General features: G+C 36.7%; 3 protein-coding genes across 4 annotated transcripts; all 3 read left to right on the top strand.

Annotated features, from left to right (window-relative positions):
* The first annotated feature begins 6,492 nt into the window (after positions 1-6,492).
* LOC130461730 (uncharacterized) lies at positions 6,493-15,822 on the top strand. The gene is made up of 6 exons (XM_056829913.1): positions 6,493-6,528; positions 13,382-14,370; positions 14,454-14,698; positions 15,017-15,229; positions 15,312-15,404; positions 15,694-15,822. Exons 2-6 carry the CDS (start codon positions 13,563-13,565, stop codon positions 15,820-15,822), a joined length of 1,488 nt encoding a protein of 495 aa, XP_056685891.1. The 5' UTR covers positions 6,493-6,528; positions 13,382-13,562.
* LOC130461731 (uncharacterized) lies at positions 8,522-10,918 on the top strand. Its single transcript, XM_056829914.1, has 4 exons — positions 8,522-9,759; positions 9,847-10,146; positions 10,226-10,331; positions 10,409-10,918. The coding sequence occupies exons 1-4, from the start codon at positions 8,522-8,524 to the stop codon at positions 10,916-10,918; spliced, it is 2,154 nt and encodes a 717-aa protein (XP_056685892.1).
* A 2,411-nt stretch (positions 15,823-18,233) lies between the features above and the next one.
* LOC130460707 (uncharacterized) lies at positions 18,234-21,572 on the top strand. Of its 2 annotated transcripts, XR_008920772.1 has the most exons (4): positions 18,234-18,361; positions 18,489-18,917; positions 19,012-19,086; positions 21,416-21,572. XR_008920772.1 is itself a non-coding variant. In XM_056828172.1 (3 exons), the coding sequence occupies exons 1-2, from the start codon at positions 18,582-18,584 to the stop codon at positions 19,057-19,059; spliced, it is 384 nt and encodes a 127-aa protein (XP_056684150.1). In that variant the 5' UTR covers positions 18,431-18,581; the 3' UTR covers positions 19,060-19,086; positions 21,416-21,572. The 2 variants fall into 2 exon arrangements, 1 of the variants encoding a protein (XP_056684150.1); XM_056828172.1 differs by lacking the exon at positions 18,234-18,361 and having other exon boundaries at positions 18,431-18,917.
* Positions 21,573-22,927: the final 1,355 nt, after the last annotated feature.

Here is a 22,927-nt window from a genome sequence, read left to right as displayed (position 1 = left end):
CAAAACTTCATTTCATAACTTTTAATTCAACAAAACCTAACAACTAAAATTCAACAAAACCTAAATCCTAAAATGTACCCAATTAAAATTCAACTAAAATTCAACAAAACCTACAACTAAAATTCAACAAAACCTAAATCCTAAAATGTACCCAATTAAAATTCAACAAATAATATCAACCATTAAAATTCAATTATAATGCATAATTAAAATTCAATTATAATGTCCACAATTAAAATTAAAATGCACAATTAAAATTCAATAAATATCAAAACTAAAATTCAATACCTAAGAGAGGAGAGACGACAATGAACAAGGGCGGCTGAGTGGGCGGCGGCGTGGGCGGCTGCCGTGCCGTGGATGACTTCCTTGGTCGTGGGCGGCGACTCTAAAAAGGAAGAAGGGCAGGAATCAGTGAAGTAGTGAAGTGGCGAAGCAGTGAAGCAGTGAAGCAGCAAAGGAACGGCGCGGCAACGACGGAAGGCGGCGAAGGCAACGACGACAGTGAACAGGGTGAAGCCGCCGGTGAGAACAAAGCAGCTAGTGTTGGTGTTGGTTTCGTTTGGGAGGGAAGCAGCTAGTGTTTGTCGAGCAATATTAACCTAAGTCAGAATGTTCCTAAGCAATTAAGCTGAGCGCGAATTCGAAAAAAAAAAAATCAAAACACATTTGCGTCGCAGCTTTGTTAAACTGCGACGCAAATGACTCTAGGATGCCCCCCAGAGTCATTTGCGTCGCAGATTAGTAAATCTGCGACGCACTTGATTGAGTTAATTGCGTCGCAATTTTACTAATCTGCGACGCAAATGACTCTGGGGGGCATCCTAGAGTCATTTGCGTCGCAGTTTAACAAAGCTGCGACGCAAATGACTAAATTTTATGCTAAAATTTGTCATTTGCGTCACATGTTCAGAATGGCGTGGCAAATGCGGGGATGCAAATAAGCCTTTTTCCACTAGTGTATGCCACGTAGTTTATGATAGGCTTCTATGGGTAGTTTATTTGCGCCTGGCTTGGTACCGCTTCTATCGTAGATCCAACACATGCCCCGGTCGAGGTAGTGTCTTCAACAGACGAATTTCGCTCAAGCGGCAGACCCGCAAGTGCAAGCCAAGGGGGCATGCAGGCGAGAGGGACCTAATGGGCGAGCGATTGGGTTCGGGATAGGTGTACTACCTGCACAAGTACCGAGTGGGAAATATGCGCGGCGTATGCACCCCCCTATTGGCAAAAAAAGGTATCCTTAGTCCCAACTCCCGAGGGAGCCGAGATTCGTTATGATGTTCTGCCCGTTCACATTAATATGCTGATTTTCAGGTCGTCCCAACTTGATGGGGAAATAAGCGCGGGGTAGGATCGTTTCACCCTTCGGCTATTTTGATTACCTACAAGCACGAGTATTTCCTTCACTATCCCCAGTGGAGTCACCACTGTGAGGGGATCGAAAAAGCACGAGGCTAATGCGTGACCTCGTCCCTCGTGGGTGTGACGATTCTTTTTATTCAATCAAGTGTAATTGGATTTCCTGTGAGTATACGCCCAATTGACTAGTAATATAGGAGTCGCCATTCATTTTTTAACGACAATGAGAAAAACTGACAAAACCCGGTTATCGTGACATAAAGGGAGTGCAATTATGTTTGACCACGATGGCCGTCGGTTCCCTTGTGATCCCTGGTGTGGGGATCTCTCAATATACACCCGCAAGGTAGAGATTGAGGGTTCGGGGGACTGTAACTACCGAGAGGAGTACTTCGCTCGTCGATAACTCCAGAGGCAGGATATCCTTACTAGCTCAGCATAAATAATTGAAGGGACATGCGTTAACTATTAAACTAATCTGAGTTGATTTTAGCAATATGCAACATATAATACTAATTCGATCGTGATTATCTGATTTAAATAGCATTAAGGGACCTAGCATGATATTCCGATTTCCCAAAAATATTATATTTGTTAGGGTGATAGAACAATCAGATTAGGTTAGTTTAACAGTTCATAAAAAGGGCGAGGAAAGCAGTTAAATCATCGAAAAGGGACACATTACGACGCACCCTTGAGAGGTGCGTCACAGTTCTCAGAAAACTAACCACTTTGACTTTTCTATTTCTCCTTTTTATTTAACGAATCTCAATTATGGGACAGGATACGTTCTGTTCGATTTATGGATCGATTGCGACAGAACGCGTGAACAATTTCGCAGCGAGAGGCTTAGGCTTATAGCAACGCCCTTTTATGCAACAGTTTCACAGGCGTTGCTATATCATGGTTCACTACAAAAAAGAGGTACATATTGAGACGAAATTATTGTGACGGTCTAACAAAGAGTCGCAAGGAAATTGGGGCGCGAATATTAATTTGTAAATTGCGACGCTTTAGAGAGCCGCAAAATATTTCGACGTTCTAAAGCATCGCTATTTACAAAAAAAAGACACGTGTGTTGCACGTGTTTGTGAGGCAGCAATGCAACTGAATTTTTGGGCAAAAAATCCCGCCTAACTCTCTGTTTTTTTCGCAGAATCCCGCCTAACTCTCAACCCACCTCCCACGTTTCTCTCAACCTCCTCCCACCGACATACCTTGCTGCTTTACGAAACTAACCACCCTCGTCAGATTTCCGATGAATTCGTATCTCTCCTCCTCACCTTCAGCACCGGCCATTAACGAATTCCATGAATTCCGTCTTCAACCTTTACGTTAGCAAAGTCAAATCTCCCAGTATAAGCTATCTCACTCCTCATCCTATAAATTCATGAAAAATCCCAATTATTGAATTCACAATTCGCCCAACAAATTCAAGATAAATTCGTTGCTCTCTCTGGTTTTTAATTGGAGAAATTCAAGCATACTCTGGTTTCTTAATTGCTGCTTCATCCTCGGTGTTGCCGGATATATTCGCCAGGTATTTTTGGTCTGCTTCACGCCTTCACTATTTGATTTTTATCATATAACAATGTTTAGGTTTGATTCACTATTTTAATTTCCGTCATATATTGTTAATTCACGTTTTTTCATGTCAATTTCTAATGTCAATCATATGCCTTTAAGTTTTCCATGTTATATTGCATCCTTAATTCAAGAAAAAAACTAGAATGGGTCTTCTTAGTTTCTGTGATTTTCTATATACCGCTTACAGAGTGTTTGCTATTTCATTTATTTTAGTTTTCAATTGCAGATAGTTGGTAATTTGGACGATAGTTGGAAAGTGGTGAACGTCTGACTTCTTCTTCCGTGTTGTTACTACTGTAGGTATTGTCTATCTATTTCTAATTTTCTGCGGTATCTTTCTTGAATTACTTTGTACTTTTGTGATTCCATAGTTTTAAATTTGCAACTTTTAGTTGGCCTAGAATCTTTGAAATTTGGATACATGGCAATGCTTTGTATAAAGACACACAGACATTTAGTGAGATTTAGGTGATAATCTCTGACCAAGATATCTGGTACTTAGTATGAAAAATCTGTTGTCAATCTTTAAGACACCTAGCTGTACTTGGTTAGTTTAGGTTGTCTTTAGTGAGAAACTTGGTGCATCAAATGTGCATGTTGGATGAGTTTGCAAAATTATTTGTCGCTATAGAACTTATACTAATTATTTGAACCCTTTCACTTAGCATTTTCTACTGTTATCTATAACTTCTTTTGAGGCTACACTGTTTTCTGTGACTGATTATGTGAAATGTGTGACCGATGGACTGACTGTAAGTAGAAAAGAACTGAACAAACTTTGCACAAAACAGAACTGAGCTTTACAAAGCAGAACTTAGTATTAGGCGACTGATAAGCTCATTGTCTGTCTGTCATCGTTATGTTAAGCTACTGCATGCTTTCTATATGTCATAACTGTAGTATTAGGTAGTGGCAGTGTATCGCAGTGTTAAATATCTTATCTTATCAGCACTTTGCTTGTCTTTATTATAAATTTCTTTGCCTTTCCCTGCTTTAGTTGGCACCAAATATAGGTTTGACTACCAGTTGTATGGAGTAAGGAATAAACCTATGCAGTAAGCACCCTAATCTGAATATATGCAGTTCAAAACACAGAGAAGTGAGAGTAGCTTTGAACTATAGCTTAACTGAGTTAAGGGATAGAACATCCGGTTTTGATTTTTGAACTGTCATAGCTGGGATGATAAACTCAGATAACCATTTCTGAGTTTCTATCATCCGGTTTTGAACTGTCATAGCTAACCAAATATTATCTTATCAGCACTAGCTTATTGTTTATCTGGGTTTATCATGCCAAGTTGAGAGTAGCTTTGAACTATAGCTTATCATTCGGTATTATTTATTTGAGTTTGCAAAATTATTTGTCACTCTAGAAAGATCAAGCGCCAACTGGTGGACAACCTTAAAAGCTAGCTTCTTCCTTCGATTATCGATGAGGTATTTCTTTAGGGCACCTCTAGGAAGATATTTCACAACAACACATCAGATATTACTAGGGATGCTAATTAGGCCACTTTCTGTTTGTATTTGTAGTCCTGAGGCCCCCATCTTTGCCCCAATAAACTGCAGCATGCATAAATGGTTTTTATGACTACGAGCTTTGATAATAACATATCAGTTAGTTTCAACATGTATCGAGTTAAAAGTAACAGTAGCAAATTTTTGAGATGGATGGTTTGGCTACACTTTAGGTTCTATTGGTAGAAAGAACGACATTGTATTCTTCTGTTGAATTATTTTGAACTTGCGAGTAAGGGTTTATGGAATTATGGTAAAGAGTCGTTACCTAGCTTTTTTTAGTGCTTCTCTATAGAGCTGTTTAGAGTATTTTTTATTACATACCTGAACTTTTTATCTCTATTGATTTTAGAAAATAGATCATGCATTACATGACAATAGATCATGCATTACATGACAATAGATCAGTCCTAGGCTATTTACGACATAGAAAATAGATCAGTCATGCTCTGATCAATCCTGATCAGATCAGTCCTGATCGGATCATTCCTGATCAAATCAGTCCTGATCAATCCTTACTGATCCATCCTGATCAGTTCTGATTAGTTCACTTCTGATCAGTTCACTTCTGATCAGTTCACTTCTTCTCCTGATTTGTGTTGGTGTTGTTTAGGTTTAATTACTTTATCCCACACATAAATAATGTAATTGGAATTGGAAAACATCCCAATTTATGTTGGTGTTGCTAATATAACTATCGAACCTTAACTATATACATCATGTGTTGCGCATAACCGGGAAAAAATGGGAAACATTAACAGAAAACGTTTTAGAGGCTATGCAATTGCACCGGATAGGAGTGTTTCACTAAATCAGTTCAAGCTCAATCATGAGATTATCGTTCTATTTGAATAACTCTATTCTTAACAAATTAATAGAATCTAATCCAAAATTGTGATTACTATTCTTATTTCATTATTCAAACAAACACTAGCTAAGAGCTTAAGAAGTGGAGTAATACATACTGATTGCTACGGTGTACAAGTTATAAATAATTGATCGTGGAATTGATGAGTCATAATAGAAGAGTAATCTATAATGACTAATATTTAGATTAGACATAACAAGGTAGGATTAATATTATTATAAAACTTTTGGGAGTCTTTTTAATTATGTGTTGTGTTCTGTCAACTTCCTTGAATATGAGATAATATGGCTGCTTAATACGGAGTATGATGATCACTTTTGAGTAATAAATGGAATAGCTAGCTTTCTATGGACTGTGACACTTGCACTCTAAGACGACATAGAAAATAGATCAGTCCTAATCAGATCAGTCCTCATCAGATCAGTCCAGATTAGTCCTGATCAGATCAGTTCTGAACAGTCCTTACTGATCAATCCTGATCAGTCCTGATCAGTTCACTTCTGATCAGTTCACTTTTGATCAGTTCACTTCTGATCAGTTCACTTCTGATCAGTTCATTTCTGATCAGTTCACTTCTGATCAGTTCACTTCTGATCAGTTCACTTCTGATCAGTTCACTTCTGATCAGTTCACTTCTGATCAGTTCACTTCTGATCAGTTCACTTCTTCTCCTGTCCCTCTACGTTCACCACTATCTCCTTTCTCTCTCCTCTGGTATTTTTGTCGCCCCACAATAACGACTTTCGTAAACTCAATTGCTTGATCCCCTTATCGCGGAGTAGATTGCAGATAATATTTGCTTTTACTTTCCATGTAGAAAAAACACCCTTCTTTGACCTGCGCTTAGCACATTGCTTCCCTACATTTGTTCATTTTCATGGAGCATTCATGGTCATAAATTGATATGTTTGTAGTTTTTTCTGTTTAAGTTGATAGCTTCATCTACTATATTTTTTAGATTTTAAATTCCTGATAATGTTGTTGTCCTTATATTTTGACCATAATTTATCAACATTATCAGGTTTCGCCGACCACACCGGTTCAAGGTTTCCTGTGATTCTTTAGCGTTGTTCGTAGGTTCGTGCATCAGTTCGTGCGTTACTACACCGGTTCAAGGTTTCCTGCAAGTCTTTAGCGTTGTTCGTAGGTTCGTGCATCGGTTCGTACGTTGCATATGCTCTTTGATACTAGAGGTATGTATACTATAAAGTCCCTTTTAGGTTTTTTATTGGACAATTGTTATTTCCCTAATTTTGTATGGACAAGGGTGGGCTACAACTCTGCAAGTTAGGTTTGTTAAGTGTTAGAATATAATTTCCGTGGCTTTACATTTCCTCGATGTCCAATATATATACAATGAGCATATACCGACGTTTATTGTGCTATCATAACTTACGTCAATCATGCAAAAGTTGGATCTTTCTATTGTATTCCTTTTGATTTAATTTCAAATGTTTTGATATAATAGCTTCAAATTTGTAAGTACGTATTTTTGTTAGCTTTGGCATTTTGTGTTGGTATTGTTTGTCTAATTACATTATCCCCACTACATAATTTTGCTTAGCTTAATTACATTTAATCCAAGAAATTTTACCATAAATTATGATTATGTGATGCCACGTTACTTAAGGTACTCTTACTCTTTTTAAAAAATGGATTTATATTGTTGTCTTCGTGTGAAGTTGAAAATATCACCTTGTGCGCTAAAATCACATGCTTTATTTTCCTTGCAAATTCATGTGAAGTTGAAAGTATGATCTTGTACGCAAAAAGAAAATATAATATGGAAGTGATATAGGGTAATAACTTTTAGAAGATGAAGATAGATCACAAATATTAGTCACTAAGGAAGAATGATTAAACAAAAAACCATAAGTTATGGTATGAATTAAGAAGAGTTGTGTACGGAGGTGTTATGTGACTTAAATTAATCTCGTGTGATATATCAAGGTTCTAAGAATGATTATAATATTTTAATAAGTACATATAAAAATTTCCTATTCTGCGACCGACGTATATTACTAATTACTCAACTAATTTCGTATAGATATGGATAAAAGTTGGATCGATCTACCCACTGGTCATCATGAATATATCGACGGTTGTATGGAATTTATTGAGTTTTTCAAGCAAGATCTAGTCGAAGGAAAAATTAGATGTCCATGTAAGAACTGTAAGGTAGAGAAATGGTTCTCCGTAAATGAAGTGGAGAGGCATATTTTGTTTAAGGGATTTTATAAGCCATATAAGGATTAGATTTTTCATGGTAAAGGGGATACGTTTCAGCGTATGTTTGAGAGTGATGGAGGGATTACTAGTGAAGGATCCCTTGATAACCAAAGTGGGTTTGTAGGTCGAGATAATATGGGAGGGCTATTAAGATCAGCATTTAGTGTTAATATGCCTCCCAATTGCCCATATTTAGAAGCACGAGAGGATGATGAATGGATTGAGGAGCCCTTGGCCTATGACACAGATGTAGAATATGATTATTCTACAATAGAAGAAGATGTGACATATAAGAAGTTGCTTGAAGCTTCTGAGGAGAAATTGTACGAGGGGTGTATCAATTTTTCAAAGTTATCTTTTCTGTTACACTTGTTTCACTTGAAGTGTATGAATCACTGGTCCATAGAATCTTTCAATATGTTGTTGAAGCTAATTCTAGATGCATTTCCTCAAATACTTGATTTTCCCTCTTCTTATTATTACAGTAAGAACATGATAAAAGACTTGGGCCTTGGGTATGAAAAGATTGATGCTTGTCCGAATAATTGCATGTTGTATTGGGGTGAATTTTTAAAGAAAGACAAGTGTCATGTTTGTGGTACATCGAGGTGGAAGTAAACTAAGGATAGGGGCAACGTTGTAAGTGATCAAGGTACGGATACTTGTAAGAAAGGTGTGCCAGCTAAGGTAATGCGATATTTCCCTCTTATACCGAGACTAAAAAGAATCTACATGTCATCATCAACAGCAGAAGATATGAGATGGCATGCTACAGAGCGATTGGGTGAAGATGATAAGAAGATTTTAAGGCATCCTTCAGATGGCTAAGCATGGAAGGCATTTGATGAGCGTCACAGTGATTTTGCATTAGACCCTCGTAGTGTTCGATTAGGTCTTGCGAGTGATGGTTTTAATCCTTACCGTTTAATGAACACCACTTATAGTACGTGGCCAGTGATGTTGATTCCTTATAATCTTCCACCATGGTTATGTATGAAACCGTCTTCTTTCATTCTGTCCACGCTTATTCCTAGAAAATCAGGTCCCGGAAATGATATTGACGTGTATCTGCAGCCATTAGTGCAAGAATTGAAATTGCTGTGGACAGGGGTTGAAGCTTTTGATGCTTTTTCCGGAGAGAAATTTAATTTGCGTGCGCCTTTGCTTTGGACTATTAATGACTTTCCCGGCTATGCAATGCTCTCTGGTTTGAGCACAAAAGGTTACAATGCATGTCCTATATGCTTAGATTCCACGCCTTCTGATAGATTTGGGAGCAAGATTTGGTATTGTAGCTATAGAAAATGGTTACCTGCAGATCACCCATATCGATGTCAAGGTGACAAGTTTTGTGAGAAGTTTGGAACTAATGAGTGGGGTAAAGCCCCATCTCGTCCTAGCGGCACTGATATATTGAGGCAGCAAGAAAAGGTGAAGCATGTTTACGGAAAGTCGAAGGCACCACCGAAAAAGAGGCAAAGAGGACACGATGATGACGATGATGTCCAAGATGAAAGTGACTTTGGTACCAAGAGAAGCATATTCTTTGATTTGGTGTATTGGGAGCATAATCTTCTAAGGCATAATTTAGATGTGATGCACATTGAGAAAAACGTGTCTGAGAATATTTTGGGAACTCTTCTTAGCATGGATAAGAGTAGAGATAGTAGGAATGATCGAGAAGCCCTTGAAGCATGGAGAATAAAGTCTCACCTTTGGCTGAGTACTAATCCTAACGGAGGTGAATGCATGCCTCCGGCTTCCTATTCTATGTCTACGGAGGAGAAGGAGAGGTTCCTAAATGTTTTGCAGAAAATTAAAGTTCCTGATGGATATGGATCCAACCTTTCTAGTTGTGTGAATATGAAGCAAAGGAAGTTGATTAACCTCAAAAGTCATGACAACCATGTTCTAATGCAGGATATCCTTCCCGTTGCCTTAAGGGCCTCTAAAGCTACAAAAGTAATTGACTTGTTGGCTAGATTGTCTTCCTTTTTCAAGAAGTTGTGCTCTACAACTATTGATCCAGATGATTTAGATGGTCTTCAAAATGAAATTATTTTAACTCTTTGTGAGTTGGAAAAGGAGTTTCTGCCTTCATTTTTCACAATCATGGTCCATTTGTTGATTCACTTAGTGGAGGAGGTTAAACTTGGTGGACCAGTGCAATACAGATGGATGTATCCCATTGAAAGGTTAATATCTTACACGTCTAAATTATATTCTTTTTATTTAATATTTCACATTTATCATATATTAAGTACAAATGTTTTATTTGAAAGGTACTTGTCCCATTTGAAATCACATGTAACCAATAAAGCCCAACCTGAAGGATCTATTGCAGAAGGCTTCCTTTTAGAGGAGACAATTAGGTTTTGTTCGAGATATCTTCAAGGTGTTAAGACCATTTTCAACATACCTAAAAGGATGGATGATGACATTCCAAATCCCAATGATTACTTGTTTAATTCTGGTGGTCGAGTTATTGGGAAGGAGGTCAGCATTCGCCTTGATGACAAAAGCTTAAAACAAGCTCATCGCTACATTTTGCTTCACTCTGATGAGATAAAAGGGGATATGGAGTAAGTATTATTTTGGTTTTCTTTTGAATTATCAATTGTTATAATAGATGATTTTTAATTTTGTTCTTCTTCCATGAAGTGAATTTTTAACCGAGAAACGTCAAATGAACTTACAAAATCCTGTCACGGAGAGTGATGAAAGTAACTGGATCATCAATGAGTTTGGAGGGTGGCTGCAAAATAAGGTTACTTAAGTTCTTTTAATGTGAATACATACTTCTTTTAAAAAAAATGTATTTGATTTAATGATGTATCATCGTAGGTACATTACATAGATGCAACCACCGAAGATGGGAAACTAAGAAAAGCTTTGGCTGGTGGTTTGCATTCTTATGGTAGAAAATTAAAAGGATACATAATCAATGGATACAAATTCCTTTCCACGGATCGCGATTCTCATCTTTTGACACAAAATTCTGGAATTATGGTCGAAGCGGATGGAGATGCCTACTATGGAAAAGTGAAAGATATCTATGAATTAGATTATTACGGAGATTACAAAGTTGTATTGTTTCGTTGTGATTGGGTAGACATTCATAGGGGTGTAAAAGCATATCCAAATGGCGGAGTATGTGTCAATTTCTCTAAATTGATGCATTCTGGACGATTGTTGCAAGATGATCCATTTGTATTCTCATCTCAAGCAAAAAAAGTTTTTTACATAGAAGATGAGATACAAAAGGGATGGTTGCATGTTGTTAAGAACAAGCCTAGAGATGTGTTTGATTTAGGGGATTCTTTACCAGTAGAGGAAGAGGGTGGGACCAATTGATCATGCTTATTTTTTATTGTTTTGCTTTGGATTTGTATTTGTTCATGACGTTGTGAGTCATATTGTTTAATCTGGTTGAATAATGAGTTATATACTTAATCTATACTCACTTATTTTATTGTCTACTAATGTCCAAGTACCCTACTACTAGTTTCTTTGATGGTGATACAGATATTTTTATACCGTTATTCCGTGAAAAGGGGGCAATTTATCTTTATTTTTTGTGATTTCCCCCTTTTGTATTTGATTTGGTTCATTGTTGTTGCAGTGTTGTTGTTGCTTTTCTTCCCTTTTTTGTTGCGCCTGTGGTACACAATAAAATGTGTGTCAGGGGTGGGTTGGTCCATTATAACTAAACAATAAGGTTTATTGGGAAAAGATTGATTCTTGTTTGTATGCATCTGTCTTGGTTCTGAAAGTTTTACCCCCCTTTGACAAAGCGTATCTGTCAGAGTTGCCAAAATATCATGCCTGGCTATCTAAGGAGAACCACACAGATAAACCGGTTTTGAATCTGTAAGATTAGTGAAATGCTGTGAGTTAATCATGAAATGACTCCAATGTAAAATATTGCTAAAAACAATTCACTAGATTTCATTGTTTATAACAGTAAACATCACTCCAGTAGTTTCCAATATTACACAAGTATCAACACGTTACCTCTTTACTTCTTCATTTATGTTTCTGTCTGTTTCGAGTTCTGCAATTTAGGCTTGATTCTCCCTTAGATGTTTGTGTTCTGCATTCATGTTAACAATTAACAATGTGCATCCACCTCTTCAAAGCTGCCATTTACTACTATACTAAGCTGCTGGATCACCCATTGGATCCTCTTTCTATGTCTTTTGACTTTGAGAATCATATGTGACCACCGACTTTATATAATTATAGCTAGCTTTTTTCAAGCTTCTCTAAGCTCATTTGTATTGTAATATTGATCCTTTTATCGCCTGTTTTCTCTCCTATGGAATGTATAACTCTCTTGATAATCATTTTCTTAAAACTACAGGCTCAGGATATTACTGATTTAGGCTCTCTGAATCAAGCAGCAAAGATCTTTATTCTAGGTATGGTTCCCCTCCTTTCTTTTCAAAACAGAATGGGGAATAACTAATAAGGTAGCCAAATCATTTTGTTAATACATGTCAGACATGCAACTGTTGCTTGATGTTGTTTTGCTGGTTCACAGCTTCCTGATTTGTTTGATGACTTGTTTTAGATTGTTCTTTAGCTTTTTCCTGGTGCCATGATAATATAAAAATTGAGAGTTTTCACTGTAGTCTGAATCTCGGAAAAGGAGGGTGTAGCAGGTTCATCTTGCCCTTTCCCTCATAACTGTAGAGCAAAAGTGTAGTAAATGAGTGTAGGCCAACTAAAATATTGCTTATAACTTCAGTCTAAACTACACCCAAAAAAAAGGAAGTGTGCCAGCTATGAGATCATCTCTTTGATCCATCAGAACTGAAAAAATTGTTTTTTGGCAACTGACAATAAGCTAGCTAGAAGATTTCTCAACCAAAACAGTTAAAATCAGAAATTGAGAAAGTACCTTGAGCTTCTTTTCTATATAGCGTGCATAGTCAGTCCACAAATCACTAGATATAGGAAACTCAGTGATAGCACGTTCATATAGAATCTGAACACGCGCAGGGTCACCTGCAGATTCTTCAAATTTCAAGTATCTCTGCAGAAACAAAATACATGTTAAAACCAATAAAGGGATAATTTGAGTTCAAGGGAGATAAACAAAATTCTTGCTACCCTCATTATCTTGATAGCTTCCTGTTCGTGCACCCAAAGATGTGAGATCAATCCCTCCAAATGCCATCCATCACCCTCCTCATTCCACCAAGCTGCTACACACTCATTCGCATCCACATTCGTAGGGGCCATAGTGCTAATTCGACCTCCAGGGAGATTTGGTAGCCACCTGGAGGTTGGTTGTTTCCATAGTGCTAATATCTTCACTTTCTGATAATATCTTCAGTGCATTTCCGTTAGTTGTTTCTTTTCTGGTTTGCCTTCTCTATCTTGTTTCGTGCTTATGCTTGTAATGTGACAGGTTATAATGAAACTTAATAAAGGGATGAACGGAGCAAAAGGCCTTCCAATATAAAGTTTTCAAGTTCCTTGAAGGTTTCAGACTTTTGAGTCTATGACTTGTATATTCTAGACTCTAGATCACTCAGTGAGCTAACGACCAATTAGAGCCAGGATGAATTTCTTTTTCTCAATCAGATTTGCACTTTGCTTCTATATTTACTGAGTTTTCTGCTCATTGTAATTCTTGTTTATGTGAAAATGTTAAACTGATTTAACGTGTATGATTGTCACTTTGAGTGAATACCTATTATCCTATTTAGTGATTCATTCTTGTAGCAATTGAGTTGGTTTAATGACCTTTTTATTCATGGCTGATTGTGTTTCTTACTTTCTGAACAGGAACTAAATTATGAGTTACAGGACTAAAAGAACATTGGTAGCTATTGACGAAGGGTCGAGCATTGCTGCATCCAAGTCCCCAAAATCTTCTGATCCATCCACCCAAAACTGGGGACCGTTCAGTCCTCCAACACTTGGAGTGTCACAGACATTTGGGACGGTATCACAACCCATTAAGCAACCAGTAGCTGCTAAAAAAACCATGGTTGCACCACAATCATCCTTGCCTCGGCCTACTTCCATGGTTTCAAAGCCACAACTGAAGGCATTATCAAAACCATCCTTTACCCAGACAAAACCATCCTCTAACCCATTACAACAACCAATTCCGCCCACTCTTACAGGAACAACACAAAGTAGATGGTATAAAGGACCTACGTTTCCCAATCTGACTGAAATTGCAACACAAAAAGCGTCAACACCGAATCCACACCAGCCTACTATGCAGCCTGTGTTGCAGCCTTTCAAAGCTACCTTGCAGCCTTCTTTGCAGCCTTTCAAAGCTTCCCAACAGCCTCAAACAGCTACCAATCAGCCTCAAAAAGCTACCCATCAGCTTCACAAAGCTACACAACAGCCTCAAAAAGCTACACAACAACCGGTATCTTCTTTTACAAGTGTCAAACCACATTTAGAGAAAAGAGCATTTGTTGTACCTTTGGGAGCAACAAAACATGTGATGTCACAATCTCCTACACCACCAGACACCATGGCAATGAAAAAGAGAACCGGGAAGCAAGAAGGTCAGTTGCCTCCAACATACATGCATGTGAGTGAGAATGCATTTCAACCTCTGCGATCTTCTCCATCCAATCAGGTTGAGAGTGAAGTTATGCCAAACTACAACTGGGACGAATTTGAAGAATCGGCTTCTGAGAGTGAAAATGAATTTGATCAAGGAGAAGGAAGTGATACTGCTGTGAAGAAAGCAACACTTCGACATCGAATCATTATTCCAAATTGGCCAGAATCGAGGGAGTTTGATGAGAAGGTGGAGGCTATAGCTATAGGTAAACATGTCTCTACATCAAATATGCAAACTGTAAATTATCGATCTTGGTGATTTTTTAGTGTGATTTAGCTCCTGTGACAGATGCTGATGGAATACGACATCTGGTAAAGGGACCAGTTCTGCCTCGAGACGTTTGGCATGATGCAAAGGGGTTCAGATACATTGTCAAGGTCAATGAATTCAACCAACCTATTCGAAAAGGTGGGAAGATCCTTGTGAGCTTCCTTGGAGATATTGCAAAAAATGATTCACTTTGTCCAGTGGGAGTCCCAAGTTGGCGTGCTGTGAACAATCAGTTAAAAACTAATGTTGTTACAATGATTCGGGTATGTGGATTTATTGTTCTTAACACTTATGTTAATTGTAGTTTTATTTTAGCTTGGTTAACTGTGTAATTAGCTTTAAATTTATTCTGTTTCCATCTGTGTTCATCAATCAGTTGCCCGTTTTTCAGGTTTTTATTTGGTCATGGGGGTTCCGACCCCGGGTTAAGTTTCTGCAGAATCACTAAGTTCACCTAGCTAGTTCTGATCAGATCAGTGCTGATCAGATCAGACAGATCAGTCTGATCTGATCTGATCAGAACTAGCTAGGCAAATTATTTTGTTAACATTGTAACTTAATTTTTCCTTTTTTTTTTGAAGAAACATTTTGTGTTACCTGATGGACCTCTAGTTAACAAGGCACTAGTGATGCGTATTGACAAACCATGGAACAATCATCGATACAAATTGAAGAGGGATTTTTTCGATCCAGTGAATAAATCTCGAAAAGAGAACTATGCCAACGTGCCTGATGGAGTGTCCACTAGGAGTTGGACGGAATTGGTAGATTATTGGCTTTTACCAGAGGCCATGGTTTGTGACCCCAAAATATCCTAAATTTAGTAAGTTTTATTTGTTTCACCTATATATGCTAACATTGGTTTCATGAAACTAGGAAAAATCTGAAATGGGAAAAAATGCTCGAGCTTTACAAGGCAATAAGCACAACAGTGGTGCTACAAGCTTTGCTAATCGAAGAGTGGATATGGTATGCTTTTCAACCTAGCTATTTGGTTTGTAGCATTTCAATTGCTATAGGTGCTAAGTCTAAAATTCATAAACAGATAAGAGTGATATAAAAGTCTAAACTTCATAAACAAATAAGAGTAATATTTACTCGTATATGCATATCTAATCTCACACATAAGGACATTCTTTAGTTTTCTAATGTTAAAGTAGAGAAATGTAGAAAAGTTGGCTATGCGGGCAAATGGAATTGAAAGCAGCAGCTGGGAAAATCTTCCTACTTTCCGTTTCTGTTATAAACTATGTTGCAGAAGTATACATTATGTGACTCTTCAAACGTTTTGGAGATAGTTGTCCTAGATTCTCATGAACTTAGAGCTTTTAGGATCAGGAAACGGGGTTACCTGACACTATTACTGTCAAATAGAGTCAACTTTTAACATGAACTAAGAAGTATGATTCTGGAGGGTGGTCTGGGGATGGGACCGGGTGTGCGTGGCTACTCCAAGTTTAAATTAGAAAAAATCAGAAAGCAGAGGCAATGAAGTCCATCTGCAGTGCATGAAGCTGCAAAAACTATTCAATTTAAACAACAAAGGCAGTATTTCATTCTATTACATTATCCCCATAAACTTCAGGCGATAAAAAATTGTTCACAAAGTTCTAACTAAAAGTCAATAACAAAGAATAAAAATTATGCATAATTAAGCATAACTAATCATTATTCGATCTGCATTTTTACAACAAAAACCCTGCAATGATAATCAATTAATTGTGAACGAAACATGTTTAGCTGTTAGTCTGTAGGTGTAGCCTGTAAATTACATTGTTGGTCTTAGTGAGAACAGATCAAGTAAGTAGCTGTTAACAGATAAATTGTTATGGAGATCTATGTTTGAGATAGGCCAGCAATTAATGGTTCTTGCATTTGCTATGAACACACTAAAATGCAAATTCACAATGAAATGACAAAGAGTTGATTCTGCTACGTATCCAATAACATATTCTGGTATTACACAAATGGAAGAAAAGTCATATACAGAGTAGTCATATATTCTGGGATTAGTTATCTTTATCTACTTTCTTGAAATCCAGGAAGCAACAATGGACTTAGGGCAACTGTAGGCAGAAACTTTATCGGAGATGCGGCCTTGTGAGCTGCATATGCAAGTGAAAATGTCCCAACTTTCTCACTTGTTTCAGTTGATGATATTCCCAGCTATTGAAGTAAGGCTGAGACATCAAAACCACCATTAATAAGAGCATAGCATAATGTAAATAAAATTAGAGATGATGTGAAAGTGCGGCCTTGTGAGCTGCAAATGTTGCAAATCAACACCATTATTATTTCTAATTTGAGATTAATCAAGCACAACAGCCTAAACATGACTAATTCAAGAGTAAATCAATTACACAAATTCAAACCTATCCAATCAACAAACAACCAACAACATTCCTTTCTCTATTAACATTTCAACCAAAATAACAAAGCTTCACCTCACCACCACCAGTCCACCATATAATTTATTCCCGAAATAATGTCTTTGATCCTTTAAAATGAGTTTTTGATAATTGGTCAAGCCATTCAGCACTAAAACTCACTAATTTAGCTAAATTCTAGCTGACATCAAAAGTTAACAACCAACTAACTAATATGGTTCTTTCCTAAACATCTCACTCGAAACCAATTAAGTATTCATTCAGCAAACCATATATGTTCCAGGAAATTCTAATCCCCTTCATGATGACATACATTGTTCTAGAACTTTTGATAATTGATCAAGCCATTCAGCACTAAAACTCACTAATTTAGCTAAATTCTAGCTGACATAAAAAGTTAACAACCAACTAATCCGGTTCTTTCCCAAACATCTGACTCGAAACCAATAAAGTATTCATTCAGGAAACCATATATGTTCCAGGAAATTCTAATCCCCTTCATGATGACAATACATTGTTCTAGAACTGAAAACCAACAGGAAATCCAAGCTCGCTAAAGGATATACAGAAGCCAAAATCAATAAACACAACAATAACAGAATAAAACGTATGTAAACGGCTGCAAGAACAACATACCATACAGAGAACATCCATGACACTCTTGGCCACCACTTTCAGGCAACAGCTTGACCCTAAACTTCTGAACTCCACTCTTAGCATCGGTATTCGACTCTGCCTTCGGCGCTGCCCTCACAACCTTCAAAAAGTTAGGCTTTTCCTTCTCCTTCTCCTTCTTATGAGGGGAAATCGGAACCATATGGTGCCTGTGGGACAGCGTCGAAGTCGTCCAATTGGTCTGGGTTTTCATTTTATTTACTCACTTAGTAGTCAAATTATCTGTCAATGTTTACATTATCAGATTATAAGAATCGATAGATTATCTGTTAGTCCTCTGTCAAAAGCATAGAGGCCAGCTGGGATCATGGGATTCATCAATGTCCATATTGATTTTAATTATTGGATCATGTAAGATAAACTAAAAACAATGCAAAGAAAATGTACCTGCAAACAAGTTTGCAAAAACTTATTTACCTAATATCTTAATAACTAGAACTAATATTTGCCACTTGTTACAGAAACAAAACAAACTGAATACAGGTATAAAGCAACTATTGGCTGATATTTCTTCTGTTTATTATCTTCCCTGCATCTACAAGGAAACGTACTCCTGAATTCCCCTTAGCCTGACACAATTAGCAGAGAGCTTGCTGATGTCACTGCCTCTGTTGCCGACTCTGTCACCCCTTGCAAAGTGGCAATGCACCCAGCAACCCTACTACGGGGATAACAACTCAAAGTGTTAAACAAATATAGTGATAGTCGGTTTAAGAACTTCAAAATTTCAGTTTTCAATTTATTTTTTTCCTGAAATTGCAGAAAGAGAAGAAAGGAGTGTTTAGCGAATTGGCATTTTTCAAATCAGTTTACGCCAAAGAAGATGGAAGCTTTAAAGAGGGCACACTTCCTCATCAATTTGTGGTATCATTGCATTGAGCTAATTCTATAAATCAATCTTGTCTCTTGAAGTCTATTTATTTTTTTCTTTGCTTGTACATAGTATTCTTGGTTAATAGATTTTGAGTGATCTTTTCATATTATATAACAGGAGGATGCCAACAAAAAGGTCCAAGAAAATCTTGCGAGTTCCTCTTCTTCAAAGCCCGTAATTGAAATTGAGAATGCAGTCTTTAATGAGCTCATGTATAAAGGTGAAGTACCTAAACGTCCTCTGAATTATGGATTTGGAGTGAAGCAAAGCGACATCTTTGGAGTGGAAGGTTTGCTGAGGAAAGAAGGGTCAAGCTATGTTAACAACAATGCTATGGAAGTGGAGAACATGAAAGGTGAAATATCAGTTGTCAAGAAGCAAAATGAGGACCTTGCGCAACAAAATCAAGTTCTAAACACCAAGTTTGAAGAAACAACACAATCATTTAAAATGATTGCTTCTTTTTTGGGACAAGTTTTGAAGGAAGTACGCAAAGGGAATGTTTCATCGAACCTTTTAGATGGTGCGGAATCAGCAATAAATATGGTTAGTTATTTCTGGAAATTATTCTGATTGAGCATCATGTATCATTGCCTGAAATGTGGCATATCTAATTTACATATTAAAATGCTTTTTGTAGATTACTGATGATTCTGGTGGCAATGGTGACAACCAGGCCGAGAAATGAGACTTTGACACTATTGCCAAATGCAAGGTAATTTCATATGGAATTAATTAACTGAATTTCATGCTTTATAGATAAACTTATAGCTGAAACAAGCTTTATAGTTGTCGATTATTTATGGATGATGGTGAGATTAGAAGGTAGATGTTTAGATTTAGTATTATCATAATAAGGTATTATGTTGATATTAGCTGAAACACGAGTTTGGTGTTAGGTCTGGGTTGTTAACAAACTATGGTTTCTGTTAGTTAATTTATGATGCTCCTTCTGTAACGCGTAAAGAAAACACAGTGTTAAATGTCAATCCAAGACAGCAGCGACTCCGACTTACTCTCCTGATAAAACCTCATTCGAACTCTGACCATGAGTGAGAGATAAGTCTGAAATCAACTACTATAAAAAGTTTTAGTTGCCATAGAAATTGCTCATAGTATAAGCTTGTTTTCTGTTTGATTGACTTCTATAGTCTGTTTCGTTTTTGGTCTGTTCACTCATAGTACTATCTTAGAAAAATCGTATCAATCTGTTTTTCCTTATCCGTTTCTGGTTGTAACTTTTGCTTCGCCCTCTCAAAGTTGTCCACCATTGGAAGAAGACTCTCAATTACTTCTCCCTGTGCATCGCTTCGAACTGATAGTCTCTCTTTACCTGATCTCCTTCTAAAGTTATCAAAGTCAGCTTGCAGGCGGATAAATCTATCCTTTCCAGAAGTTATCTCTTCTGTCAAAGTTGATAATTTCTCAACCAACTCGTTCTTTTCTGTTTCTAGTCGGTAAACAGCGATCTCTATTCTGTAATGGTCTGATAATCCCCAGTTAAACAACCTCCTTATAATATTTAGTGAGAGTTTCCACACTTTCCCACATATTCTTGGTACTTGTCTCTTCTTCTGTTTCCCCAACTTCCTCCTCTAGCATTTCCTCATCCATCTAAAATCACCAGTAAAAAGAAAATCATAAGAAATGAATACCAATTACCAATAAATGAATACCAAGTACAAATTCTTTAGCTATTGTACTTGTAAGCATCACTTGCTTTGCTTCTCATCACGCCTGAATATTATATCAAAGGAAAAAAGAAAGTTCTTGGGGTCTTAATCTAAATCTATAACTGACAAGAGGAACTAAACTCGAAAGATTAAGAATCTACAGCTTTGATAACATGAGAAAACTGAATCTGCTGCTACTGCTACTGTTGTTGAGGTCCTGATGTTGAGGTCCTGCTACTGCTACTGAATCTGAAAACTGAAAGTTCTTGAGGTCCTGCTGTTGTAGCTGCTGCTACTGCTCAGTCTTGGTGTTGCGTAGTTTTGCAGGTTTGCAGTCAGTCAGGCATACTGTTCTGCTCAGGCTGGCTTGCTGTTGTGCAGTTCTTTTGTGCAAACCTTGGGTTGTTCAGTCTGGTTCTGCTGTGTAGCTTGTTGGGCTGGTGTCTTGTTTTTTTTTTTTTTGGTTTTCAAATGGGCAAGCCTGCTAATTAAAGAAAGTCACAGTTTAAGCAGCAAGTTAATGAACATCAGAGGCTAAGGATAAGAAAGCCATTATGACTAAGGTAAGACTATATACCTTTTTCCTTCCTAACTTGTCACCTAACCACCCAAAGATGAGTTGCCCAGCAAAGGTACCACACAAGGCCACATTCATGGGTATAAACCCTGGGCTAGTTGGATTTGGCTCAGTGTAATAGAGACGGCCTAAGATTTTGGTCACCACAGATATGGAGAAAAGCTCATAGACATTAGTAAAGAAGCCCATACCAAGAATCATGAAAACTTTCAAGTGGTACCATTGTGTCTTTGCTACGTCAAGTACACTTAGCACTTTTAACTTTTCTCTCTTCGCCATTGATTAGGAAGTAGGAACTAACCTTTAATTCATACAGGGAAAAAACAAGGCAAAAATCAAATGTTAATGTTTAAAGTGTTATTATACAAGCATTGCAAATTTGTAAAAAATGACCTTTTATAACTCAAATTTTGCGAGTTTGGCTGGTGTCGTTGTAGAATGTTTTAGTGTTTTTTGTTTTTGCTTGGGTGCGGGCTGTGCTCCCTTAGCTTTTGTTTCCCTTGTTGTTTTCTGTTGGTTGTTGTTTGGGTTTCTACCTTTGGTAATTAAGTTAACTAATTTACCAATAATATATATATATATATATATATATATATATATATATATATATATATATATTCATTGTTCATGTCTATATTTCTAATAGTCATGCATTTTTCCCTTGATTAATAGTTGATATTATTTTGAGAAGACGACTAGTAGTTAGGATCAAGCTGGTTAGGATTACTGTTAATTTTCCCTTGATTTTATGGAATGTTCATCATACTATATTTGACATTAAATTTTCTTTGCAGATTATTGATGATTCAAGTGGTAATAGTAAATGTAGATCAAGAGATGAACAAGTTATCTTGAAGCTAAGCTAGCATAACGATATGTTTACTTGTTCGTAGTCAGGAAGTTGTTTTTATTTAGTTTTGGACTATCTTGTACAAAAAATGATAATGCTAGTTAGAAAGTTATTTTTGTTTTAAAATATCGCTTTTATTTCAGTTTGACTAGACTCTGCGAATTAATTTAATGTATAGATGATTTTTATCACTTTTCCTAAATTAACTACTTAAGTATATATGAATCATAGCAAGTTAATATGTTGCTTTAAGATATATAGTGTACGTACGTAGTAAGTTAATGTATTTGATTATGATTAATTATCTATGGTCGATATATATTTTTATAGATAATTCATGATTTTAGATTAATATATATATATATATATATATATATATATATATATATATATATATATATATATATATATATATATATATATATGAAAAAAATATGATGCAAATTGTGACGCTCCAAAGCGTCTAAATTATTATGTATATATGAAAAATAATATGATGCAAATTGTGACGCTCCAAAGGGTCTAAATTATTTTGGAGGGAATGGGGGGACCTCGCACGAAAGTGAACATATAGTGACTCTAATAAGAGTCTATATATTTCGGGTGTCTAAAGCGTCTCTATGTGGTTTATAGTGGCGGAAAAATGTGTCTATAAACGTGCAAATAGTGACGCTTTATACAGTCTAAATATTGCGACTCTCTATAGAGTCACTATATCCCAAATAGCGACGGAGAAATATGTCGATATTTTGCAAATTGTGACGCTCTAAAGCGTCGGTATATAGCGGCAATGAAAATAGCGACCCTCTCCCAAAGCGTCGCTATGTGAAATAGCGACACTGTAGAGCGTCACAATTTGTCCCAAAAAGCGTCACAATGTGCCGCGTTTTTTTGTAGTGGTTATTGCAACAGTTAAATAATTATTAATTTGAGTAGACTTTGACTTTGGAAAAGCGTATATAAAAACTATGGCAACAATTGTATAAATTGATTATTTTATTGCAACAGTTTTTTTTATTTATATAATATTTTGATGAAATATTTAATATTGCAACGGTTTTTTATCAAGTATTTAAAAAAATAAAAAATTAAAATTAAAACTAAAACTAAAACTAAAACATATGGGATAATTTTTTTTGGTTTCCCTCCTTTCAAACCCTTTTCTTTCACCCCCGATGTCCCAAAACCCTTCTGTTTCACCCCAAACCCTTCGTCTCTTTCATTGCGTTCTTCTTCTCTGTTCTTCTCTTTCATCTTCTTCGTTCTTGTCGATCCTCTCCATCATCGTTCCCGAAGCAAGGCATATTGGAGATAGGCGTTTCTGAATTAGCAATGGGTTTTTGCATTGGAGAAAAGTAGAACTTCGCAAATCGCGTTTCGGAGTTGGCGAGGAGGATAAGGTAAGTTGGTATATATTTCATCGAATTTGGTCTTAAGTTTCACAATTACGCTAGTT

This window comes from Spinacia oleracea, chromosome 5 (assembly GCF_020520425.1).
Source record: "Spinacia oleracea cultivar Varoflay chromosome 5, BTI_SOV_V1, whole genome shotgun sequence".
Taxonomy (NCBI): Eukaryota; Viridiplantae; Streptophyta; class Magnoliopsida; order Caryophyllales; family Amaranthaceae; genus Spinacia; species Spinacia oleracea.
This window is presented reverse-complemented; position numbering and strand designations above follow the sequence as displayed.